The 12050-nt window shown below is 39.5% G+C and overlaps 1 protein-coding gene across 5 annotated transcripts in view; it reads left to right on the top strand.

Annotated features, from left to right (window-relative positions):
- SLC12A1 (solute carrier family 12 member 1) overlaps nt 1–12050 on the top strand; it is a 59367-nt gene that overhangs the window by 32482 nt on the left and 14835 nt on the right. For all 5 annotated transcript variants that reach the window (XM_090028592.1, XM_090028587.1, XM_090028591.1 and 2 more), the window contains 4 exons: nt 1670–1825; nt 5170–5269; nt 5349–5460; nt 10081–10221. In XM_090028592.1, coding sequence (XP_089884718.1) covers nt 1670–1825; nt 5170–5269; nt 5349–5460; nt 10081–10221 — 509 coding nt within the window. The remainder of the gene's footprint in view (nt 1–1669; nt 1826–5169; nt 5270–5348; nt 5461–10080; nt 10222–12050) is intronic.

Below are 12050 nucleotides of genomic sequence, written 5' to 3'. Positions count from 1 at the left end.
GATGCTACATGCTTAAGTATCTTTTGTACTTCACTGATAAGCAGGTAATTGATGCTTGTTATAATATAAATTGGCAAAAAGACTGAGGCTGGTTTGTATTATACAGTTTAAGCAAATTATGCCCTCAACTAGTGTGTACAGAAGTAGAGTATGCTATACTGCTTGAATTGATAACCCCTGGAAGAGATTGAGTAGAACAGGAAAATACAACCAACCAGAATGGTTTTGGGGTATATCCTGACCAGTACCAGATTTGTAGAGAAATACATACACTCTTCATACTGGCAACTGAATCCTCCAGGCTGGAAAGGACTCTTACTATTTGGCCCAGACTCTGCTAGCTTGGGATAAGAGGTACGATGATGAGATACTTTTCTCCATCTTTGTGTAACAAGGAAGTGAATAGACCCATGTCTGTGTGCAAGTCTCTGTGGACAGCATCAGTCTCATTATTTTCAAGAACGAAGGGTTGGCAACCGGTAACAAGGAGAATCATCTGAATTATTTCCTTTTTAACCAATACTAAAGGCAATTTCCTGCTGTTGCAAACCAGTTATTCATTTCAAACAGTAGAGAAATATGTTCTTTATTTCCAGTGTGAAAAAACTACAACAGTTGCATAAACATATATATTAGCTCCTGTTATATAGGTCGGCTTGCTGCCAGTTGTTCAGAGGGCAGAAAAGATTAACATTTCTGCTAATTATCTGCACAGTTGAACAAATGCAGATCTGCTCTATGCTGCCATAGAGCTCAGTACAAATTACCTCTGTGCACTTCATGTGTACATCAGTCATGATTCTGTGGCTACTTAACATTTCAGACAAAACCATAGCCATTTTCCCCTTTTTCTCACTTCCTTTGACTAATTTCTGTGGTTCCTGCCAAGTCATAGTGATAGATGTTCATAACTGCAAGGCTGTATGACTGCAATTTTTTTCAGAGCACAGAGCCTTCCCATTCCATCATTATTATTGTGATCCATGTTAGGGCTGCTCAGTCCCCCCTTATATCTTCAGTATTTTTCCTTATCCAAAGAATTTCTGCTACAGAACACCTGGCAGAGACCTACAAACCATGGAGGTACACTGTTTGGCTCCATCATTTAACTTACTAGCAGGGGAAGGATTCAATATCATAGTTCACGCGCAGCAGGAATAATATCTTTTTAAAGTCAATTGCATTTTTCCAGTGATGTCAAACAATTTCTACATTTAAAAGACAGGTGCACTTACAGTATTGCAATGTAGCCTCTCAGCAAGCATATAACTTTCATTAACATTAATGAGTTTTATATATGCATGTGCATGCAGCAAAAGAAGAGAACGTGCCATTACTTGCAGTTATAGGAAAATCTATTTTTAGTTCTGAATCAGTGATCTGTGATTTGGCAAAAGCATATGAATGTTTAAAAAAAGAGTGGGCACATCAGCAGAGACCTAAAGGTCTGAATAGCAAAGTCTCAAATCAGTTTCCATCTACACGCATGCAAGGGACATTCCTATTACTTTCATGCACAAGTTTTTTTCATATGCCTTCCATTATCTGCATGCAACAGTGAAAGTGCACACAGAAGTGTCTACATGTGCAAAAAGAAAAGCCTGTGATTTTCAGCATTTCCCCTCTAAGTCTCTGGTAGCTCAGATATCCTCTATTCTAATTTAAACAGGGTGGAGACCTGCATTCAAATATTACAACATGTGGGTATCACTTTTTGGAGCTGCATTGTGCTGTGGTGTCATGTTTGTTATCAACTGGTGGGCAGCTGTTATCACTTATGCCATTGAGCTCTTCCTCTATATTTATGTGACATACAAAAAGCCAGGTAAGACTGGAATACCTAATTACTGTTTTGTATTTGCTTTGCAGCTACAGTATACCTCATAATTCTCCCTAAGTCTATAGCCTATGAATATTTCCTCTCTATATAATCAGTTTTTAAAAGAAGACTGGAGACTCCCAGGTACTAGAGTGAAATCCTATTCTAAGTATTGGTTTTGGCAAAACCGTGTTGATTTTTGGTAGCAATACCAGAAGAGTCCAAGGCCCGGTTTAAATATAAAGTTGCATCAGTTTAACTTCAGGTACAAGTTTTAAACTGATTTAGTTAAAAATGTGCATCTTGGTATGTGACTGCTCTTAAATCAACTTGAAGCTGGCTCATAAACAGCTTCAACAGATACTAGGCATAAACTAATGCAAGTGTCAACCCAAGACACTGCACTAGTTAAATCAGTTTCTAAACTAATACAACTTCTGTGTCGGCAAGGGCCGAGGGCACTGAATAAATTTGGGGCAAGGAGCAAACACCTTTCAAGGTTTCCAAAACATAGCTCCTTCTTAAAGATGCTTTTCCTTCCCTCTTGGAAATAGGAAGGAAATCCCCTGAACACAAAGTCCAGTCCTCTTAGATGCTACGAACACTTATATTCATTCCCAAATCAAAGGCCTTATCCTGTCTTTCAGACTGCAGGTGCTACCTCTTAGTGCTACGAAACCTCTGCGGGAGGTTTCTAAGAAACAGGCCCTTTCTGACTCAAACATAAAAGCCTCCCAAAGAGGCTTTGGATTAAGATTGACAGTTTTGATTCATGCTGTTTCAGCAGCATTACCTGTACTAAGGGACAGCTTTCAACTTGGCACTGGACCCTGTGATACACTCCCATTTCAATTCTTAAATGTTAGGGGTACATCTTCACTGCAGAGTTCACAGTTGGGTGCCTCCCATCCACACTCATCATCTCAGAGTTTGGAGGTGCTTTCTACCAGAGCTAGCTGGTTCATGGGGCTGTAGATTAAAGCTCAAGTGAAGCTTTCATATGGGCTGGTACCCTGCCTGCCTAACCAACAGAGCATCTGCTAGTGTCATTCCCAGACTCATTTTCCCACTGGGATAGAATCAGAGGTGCATAATGTTTAGAGCACAAAGAATAATGGGAAATATCCCTAGAAGTCTCTACCCATTTGTGTGGCTACTGCAGCATCAGTGTTGAAACAATAATTTGAAGATGGCTTTGTAGCCACCCTAAGTTAGGATAACCTGAGTGCTTAAATGCAGGGTCTGATCCCTAAGTGAACTCTGCAGTGTTAAATATTATTTGTGCAGGCATGCTCTAGGATAGTCCCTGCTCACTAGTGTTGATTTTTGGAGAATTTTCCTGTCTTTGAGGGAACTGCAGGAAGGCCACTGGAGGGTTACTAGCATTTGAGGGATTTTGCTTGTTTCCTTGCTACATAATGGAGAATTCCAGCACATGATGTTAAATCAAATCCGAGTCCAAATTTATATCTCAAGCCAACTAGCAAACTAGCCCAAGTCAGAGGTTCTGAATGGTAAGTGGGGGACGGAGTGTATTGAACTAATACTCAAGCAACAGATCTGACATCTGTGCACTGATGAAACATCTGTACAAAACTGTCTCTCCATCTCACCAAGGCAGTAACTTCTACCACAGCCGAGTGATACTGAGAGATACATAATATTCCTTGCAACCATGGGGAAAGACAAAGAGAAAAGGAAATGTTCTGATCACATAGAATGCCAGCTCTGCACTTGTGCATCTGGACTTGTTCCCAATTTTAAAACACAACCGAACAGAACCTGAAAATAATTTATTTCCAGTTTGACCCCATTCAACCAAATACAAGTATAAAAAAATAAAGGAAAAATATCAGGAAAAATAAGAAAAGAAAGAAAGATGTGGGTTTTGGAAAGCAATTTTTGATCCATTCAAATGAATGATTAAATTCTGGCAAGCCAATAGTCTTGAGTAAAGCACACTTAACTAATTCCTGAGGGTTTGTATTGGGACTTCCAAGACAATGCTCAAAGCCCAACCCCCCAAAAAGTCTATGAATGACCCTCACTTAACTTGTGTTTTCAGGGACTCGGGGCACCTGCTTTCCATTCCTGATCTGACGTAGAAAACAGCAATAAGCTACCTTGCCACTGGACCTTTAGGAAGTACATTGTTTTCAACTTCAACCCATCCAGATCTTGAGAGTTGCCTGACAGTTGTGCTTCTTCCACAGAAGAATTATGGGGCACTAGTCCTTCCACTCTCGCACTGGTCTAAGGGTGAGCAGCTATGGCTTACTACTAGGCCTGTGAGAAGTGGCTAGTATTCGCTTTGGATTTGGGTTCAGCCAATTCGAGGGACGGTGATTCAATCCATTGATTTGAATCACTGTACCAAATCGATTCAGCCGAATCTCCAAATCCACCACATCAGCCGAATCTCCAAATCAAATAGGCCCCGTTCCCCACCCACTCTCCCAGCCCACAGGGGGACTGTACTGGCCACCTTCTGCCAGGTTAACACAGATCCATCTATTAGTACCCTCTGGGTCAGACCCTGCAGCCAGTTTCCCACCCATCTGACCACTGAATTGTTGAGCCCATAATCCCCTGGTTTTACCTTAAGAGTCTCATGGGACACTAAGTTAAAGTCCTTCCTAAAGTCCAACTAAATGATGTCCACCTCATCTCTTTTATCCAGGTGGTGAGTAACCTGGTCATTGAAGGAGATGAGGTTAGTCAGAGATGACCTACCCACAACAAAGCACTGCTGGCTGTCATTCAGAATTTTGCCTTCTACTAGCTTATCGCATATGGACTCCTTGAGAAATTTTGCTTCACTTACATGGTACACAGTAGTAAAGAGGATGTTGTAGTAAGTTTTCAATAGAAAAGCTAACTGACCTGTATTGGTTGACATGACTCAGTGGGTGATGCACTTTATTGTTGATTTTCTTTTTTGAAAGCAAGTCATTTTTAACTCACCGGAGCTTGTAATATTCCTTCCTAATGGCTTCTTTAATTTGTTGAAGTTCCATATCAAATGCCTTACTCAGGGATGTCCATTCTTTGTGTGGAGAAAGGAAGAGAGTTAATGGAACAGAGAGGAAAACATTTCTTAAGCAGAGGAAGAACATTTTTCATGCTTTCTTATAACGGGACAGGGTTTATTTGCCTGTTTGTATTCATATCACATGACACAAGCATATTTTATTCCAGTAACCTAATTTTGTTCCATCACTTGTGTGGAGGAGGCGTGATAGAACACATTATGCTACGGCTCATAGATAACTTGATTGCTGACATTTGTAACAAAACTTAGAAAAAAAATCTATGGCATAACATGCAATGTTTTTCTTTGTTATATGCAGAAGTAAATTGGGGCTCATCTGCACAGGCTCTTTACTATGTTAATGCCTTAGAAAGTGCACTGGCATTAACTACAGTGGAAGATCACGTAAAAAATTTCAGGTAAGGTTTGAAAGGAAATGCTGAGAAGCTCAGGATAAACACATCCTTGATCAAACACAGTCTCTTTTTCTTCCTGCAGACCCCAGTGCATTGTATTAACAGGAGCACCAATGACAAGACCTGCCCTGCTAGATATCACGCATTCATTCACAAAGAGTAATGGACTCTGCATTTGCTGTGAAGTGTACACGGTAAGGTCTTTGCAGGTGAACTTTAAAAATAAGGATGAGCTATATGTCCTCTAGTCATCCAGCACACAGTGTGCTCCCACTGGTGCCAGTGGGCTTCTGTGCAGAATATGGAAGATATATGCAATGTCAATGAATTTGGAGATAATTCTAGACAAGAAAGATAGCTGATTTGGAGCCTGCTGGCAAATGCCTCATAGAGATGCAATGGGAGAAGGAGGCAGAGCAGTTCTGAGAATAGAGCCCAGGAATTGAGATACTGAAGTTTTGTTCCCGAGTGCATCACTGACTTGCACTCTTAACCTTGTTCAAGTCATACTGCCTCACTGTGGTTCAGCTTGTCTGTCAACATAATTACAATAACCAAACTTATTCCGCTTTGCAGAAAAATATCCTTTGCTAAGACCTTCTGAAGAAAGGAATAAACTAAGAAATAATATTGCTTATCGCATGATAAAAAAGCTACCAGGCTATACACAAAAGAATGCACTAAAGAGGATAGGGATCAAATAGTCTTTCAACAAAGGCAGAATCAACAATAATGGTAGTTTAAATAGGACAAACTTCATTAGAACGAATTGAGGGGTGGAACAAACTGCTATCAAAAGTTGAGGAAACACCCATAGTAGAGCTGGTTAAGTCCAGGTAACATTTCTCTACTACCGACAGTGCAGTTCTACCAATAAAAATGAGTTTAAGTATATGACCCTGACCCTTGACCACTCTACTAAATGGGTCACTGACTTGACTGTGTGCAGAATTAGGTTTAGTTAAATGACACAACTTCATAAAGTCTGGCTTCAGCAAGTTTTCTGTTTTACTGAGTCTTTTACTCTAATATTATCACTTCCCATGTAGTGCTAGGAGATTTCATTTCAGTCTATATACAGCACAAGTCTGTTGTGCTAGCATAAGCATTTTTTATGTTTATCCTTTCTCCCGCAATTTTAGCTAAATTTAGTTTAGAGGGTAGTAAAATGGTGATACAATGGACCTCTGTGATTTGTATAACTGTGGAAATAAGCTGGTGATAAAAACAGCTATGTGTTGTTATTGGGAATACTATAATGCCCATAAATATCATTTATAAGCACTTCCTTGCCACAGCTTGCTCTGATGGGGTTGCTGAGCCTTACTGGCCTGTGGAGGCTACAAAGTGATATATAATTGTGCTTGACATTATGCTTATGGGCACCTTAAAATGTGGATAATAAAGAATATTTTACATGGCATTAACATGATTTGCCTCATACAGCTGGTTACGTATGAAGTTGTGGGACCCAGTGCCATGAACATCAGAGAGTGTCCTCCATTCCCTTCTGCCAAAGGACAGCAGGTCTCTATTATCTTCTGGGGATGCAGTAACTGATTGTTCAGGGATGGATAGAAAAGAAAATCAGGCAATGATACATGGAGTTCATTTGAGCTCCTTTGTCTCCAAGCACAAAAAGGTTTGCAACTGGGAAGAAAAGGGGCACAATCTGACCCTCTAACAAATGTAAACTACTAGTGACAGACCCTTTAACAAAATGTAAAGTATTGATCCCAAAACTCAACATTATTGGGAAAAACAGAGGATCACATTTTTCTCTCAGCTACACCAGTTAAATCAGGCAAACTTCAATTAATTTTCTGTGGATTCAGAATATAATGTCATGACAGTGAAGGAGAAAATCATTGGGACTCTAGCTTGGGGAGAACATGAAAAAAATAAGAGAAAAAGCCATGAAGAGGCCAGAAATATACAGGAGGCACAAAGCCTGGACTCCCAGGCTCTGAGCCAATTTAAAAGTCATGCACTTAACACAGGGCCCTCACAGCTTGCTGGATTATTTAACACAGCCTTTCGTAATGTTATTGCCTGGCTAGCTAGAAAAGTTTCTGATGGAACTATTCTATCTAAAGCAAAATGCCTTGCTCCAACACATCCATTTTAACAAAATTTTGTTTCATTGGGAAAAGTTTCAACGAGACTGAAACATTTCTGAAAAGCAACATTTCATTCTTTTATTTCAAAACACCCTTTGGGTTAAAACTGTCTTTTAAATTCTATTATAGGGGTGGCCAAACTGCCAAAGGAGGTATGTGCACCCCTTCTATATGTACACAGCAGATTTGGGAGGAGGCAGCATCAGATGGGGAAAGAAGGAGAGCAGCAAGTCAGACAGGAAGCAGAAAGCAGACCAGTGGATAGGGCAGGGGAAGGGGACTGGAGTGGCAGTCAGGTAGGATGTGGGCTAATTTGTGGCATGACCACCAAAGAGGTTGGCTGCCACTGTTTTATTGCACTGTGTTTTATTTAAATGCAATATTTCAGTTTTATCAAAATTAAACACCTTGATTGTCTCCATTTCCCCCCCCCAGAATATTAAAGAAAGGTTCACAATTCTTTCTTTTTATACTGTTATGGAATAGGGAGAAATATCAAACACAGAATTTCACATGGAACAGAAAATATAGTTTTTACCCAAGAGTATTTTTAATCTATGCTGCTTATTAGAAAACTAGATTAGAAAACTACTGCATATTAATTCCCTTTAAAAAGTGAGTGTTTTTAAGTAACACTTTTAAATAATGATACGTACAGAAGTTTTCCTACTATGAGTTCAAAGGAACCATCTGTTTTCCCACTATGGTCTGGATGTTAGTGTAGGAGGGGAAGTTTTTCCACTAAAGCTGTCCCCGTCTACAGTAGATTATTCTATATTAGAGGATCTTTTACTTACTACTCTACTTGTCTGTTCCTTTGGCAGCAGTATGGCAGCTTGCCATGCTCAAATACCCTGGAAGGAGGGGAAACAAATTAAGTAAAGCAAAAGATTCTGTGTAAAACCTTTTTATGACTTCACCATATGGGAAAGTAATATGGACTAAAATAACAAACTGCTTGCAACCACTTGGCTTTGTGCCACTCTTCAATCAGGTGTCTCACAAAGGAACCCAGATCTGGGTCCCACATGCTAAGTGGGTCTATTTAGCATCTAGTCCATTTTTCTAGCTCTGGGTATATAAGGACATACTTCAAGGGCTCAGATTTCATCTGCCATTCTTTCTTGTATTCAAATTAAGCTCTCTATTTGGTAGACGGCTCTGTGCACGTCCTGTCACAGTATCTGATGAAGTGAGGTCAGGCTTGCAAAAGTGTATGCAACTCTGATTTAGTTAGTCTATAAGGTACATCTTCACCCTGCTTTCTGCCTCTCTTCATCCTTGCTTGTGGCATAGGATGCTACTCTTCACCCTCCCCAGCTGCCCCATTCAGTCACTTAAATGTGCGTCCTCACTATTCCACCATACTTGCTGACAGTCTGGGATTTGAGTTTAACCCCTTACGGAGTCAATGCGGAAAACACCACAAAATGAAACCTAGGACCACAGAAACTTTGCTTGAAAGCATTATTAGAGAAGTTTAGAAACAACATTCCTGAGTGCAACTGGCCCTAGCATAAATCTCACCCCTGCTGAGAGTCCACTGACTGTCAATGTGAGCAGTCTGCTTTACATATAGTAATTGTCAATCCTCTTTATTGAGAAGCACCCCACTCATAATTCTAGTCCGGGTGGCGAGAATACAACCCCACCAAATGAAGGAAATCAGCTGTGCTGGGAGATGTCCTTTTCCCCACTTCCCTCCCTGGCCATCCAATCAGGGCAAAAATTATTCTATAGGAGTAAAACAATAATGGAGAGGCAATCTAAGTCACTGGCTCCACATTGCAAGGATTGTCACTGTGAGCAGAGTCACTGGCTCCAGACTGCCGCCTTGATGGCTTGCCAGTGACTGTTTTTTAATGAGATGTCAAGCACCTTTCCTGGGCAGGGCAGCTGACTGGAAATCACTTCAATAGACTTGCCTTTGGCAAGTTCAGACACATGTTCAATACATAAATAATGAACTTCATTTTGTGCGGATATAGAGATAACCCACACCATCCCACCCTGTCATCCAAATGTTGATTCTGAGTCTTTGTAATGCTAATAAACATTTGTATTAGACTACATTTGTTCACATAAATATCAATATCCCCAGGGCTGTACCATGGTGGAAGATACTTTTTGTCCATTTCCTCCTCTCCTCTTCTGCTGAGTCAGTCAGTGATTCATCTAATCTGTGTCACATGACAAACGGGAGGTGGGTGTTGCCCAATTAAATTGTCACTGGACACAGGACTTAGTAACAAAGGCATTTTTGTATTGAATTGGGTGTTGAAAACCCTTTGCCTGATTATTAATAGATGGTAGCTTAATGACTGTATGTTAAGATCTGTTGAGCCTTCCTGTAAGGTTGCTTATTCAGTCAAGTCAGGGAGAGAGTTTATTCACTCTGCGATGCTTCACCACATCTTAGATATTTTTCTAAGTTGTTACAATTCATAGTAGTCCTTCTTTCTGTCAGAATCACTATATTTAAGTAGCATTAACAGCCTCAGCCCTCTTGAACAGAATGTGAATTATGTTAGCAGTACGGTTCTTTTCAAAGGGTTGAATCTCTATGGACCCTTTTTGGAAATGTATTTTTCTGACTCTCAATATTTCCTCACGCAGCAGACTAAGTAACTCCTTCAAAATCACCGTGATGTATAATACGAAGTCTTCTTAATAATATTTTATTGTATCATGCAGGGACCACGCAAGCTGTGTGTTCAGGAGATGAACAGTGGCATGGCAAAAAAGCAGGCTTGGCTTACAAAGAACAAAAGAAAAGCCTTTTATGCTGCAGTGGCAGCTGACAGCTTTAGAGATGGAGTCAAAAGTCTCCTTCAAGTAAGCCTTTTATTTACAGAGCATATATAGAAGTGATACATCAAAGCATCCCTTTATGTAAAGCATTACTGTTTACTTGATAAAAGGTCTTGTATATATGGATAGTGTGTTATAAATGTAAAAGGTGTCCTGAGGGTACCCCGGTTTACATTGCAGGCTGCCTCATGAACAGATTTGGTTCTGGGCTATAGAACTATGGAACAAAGCCGACTGATTGTAACCTAAATGAACGAACTCCTGTTATAAAAACAGAGATGCCTTTAAGGCACCATACACTATGCAGGCAACGCTCATACACTACAGATGAATTCTGTTGGTTGGTATTATGCAGCATATTAAACATTAGAGTGTATTTTTATATTCCATGTAATAGAAGTCATCACATATAATATTTTGCAAGCAATGAAGTCCATCAAACTCAATAAATGTTCTCAGCTTAATATCTTTCTATTTCTCCAGATACATTCCAGATTGCTTTCAACAGTCCAGTAAAATTAACTTAAATTGTCCTCTCTCACACCTAAATATGTATGTGGTTAAACTTGTATGTCAGAGGCAAAAGTTGGGAAAGCTTCCACCCTTCTCACTCACAAAATGCTCTGTGGAAAAAAACATCACTCTGGACACATCCAAAAGCCTTTTAATCGACTGCCTGGTACCAGTGATTCATTGGTAACACATTGTGGATTTGAGCACATTTGCTGAATGGACAGATGAATGTGACAATGTGGTAATAAAGACCCTTTTGTTGCTTTAAAGCCCAACAGGATTCTTTACCCTGAGTTTGTGCACAACAGTTTTCTGATCAGGTGCCCTTTCTGATACTTCTAAGGAGTATTCTCTCTTGATGATCTTTTCACTTTTTAATATGTCCTGACCACAGTCAAATGCATAATTAAACATATATGTTTTCCTTTTCAGTAGCTGAAAGTGTGGCAAGATCACCAGTTCAATACCAGAATAAATCGATATAAAATTGTTTTGCAAACAAGATATATATATATAGTTCAGATGCATTACTATCACTCACAAAACATTTTTCCCATGGCTTTATCCATATTCTTTCTTGTTAGCCATAAAAATATGCAAGTACAATGCTTAGTCTATCAGTGTGGTCTAATAAGAAGTTCCTAATACACAGTTTTGCTTTTAGTCTGCATTCATATTTTGTCAAATTAGATTAGATGGCACCAGGAGGTAGCCTATGTTTGATAACTCCTGAATTTGGATCCAGATTTTAACATTCAGACTCCTTTCTGAAGCTGTACCTCATCTTACTTCTTATTCGTAGGTATTTGCAAATGAATTTTTACTTATTAAGCATCTTCAGCTGTTTGGGACCATCTCCTCTGTGGGGTGGTACAAATTCTTGAACTATAGGAATTCATCTGTAGAGGAACTAAACTCCTCTGCATGTTTGAAATTTTTAAACTTAATTTGTCTAGCAGACATTCCAAACCAAGAGAACTGTTCCAAACTGCGAGAAGCTTTGGGCTAATATGTTAGAATGAGCACACAAACAGCAGCCTGAACTCTCTCTTGATTTTAAGTTATTGAACCATTTTAATGAAAGCATGTCAGAAGAAATGCAAATGAATGCTAATTTAGCCAAACCACATTTCTATCATCTAAAAACCATTTACAGCTGGAATGATTTAGAGCTAATCTTTCTACTTTCTGCTTGGGTACGGGCATGAAGGACATTCACAAAATGCAATCTAATCTTAAGAGTCTCCAGAACATTACTTCAGTTATCTTTTGCCATTATTTCTCATTTACAGCAAGAGACTGTTCCCACACCTTTTCATGCAATGTTTTAATATTGTTAG

The sequence above is a fragment of the Crocodylus siamensis genome, chromosome 15, assembly GCF_052110815.1.
Source record: "Crocodylus siamensis isolate JL-2025a chromosome 15, ASM5211081v1, whole genome shotgun sequence".
Lineage (NCBI taxonomy): Eukaryota > Metazoa > Chordata > Crocodylia > Crocodylidae > Crocodylus > Crocodylus siamensis.
The sequence above is the reverse complement of the archived record's forward strand: the minus strand, read 5'-3'. Positions and strand labels throughout refer to the sequence as shown.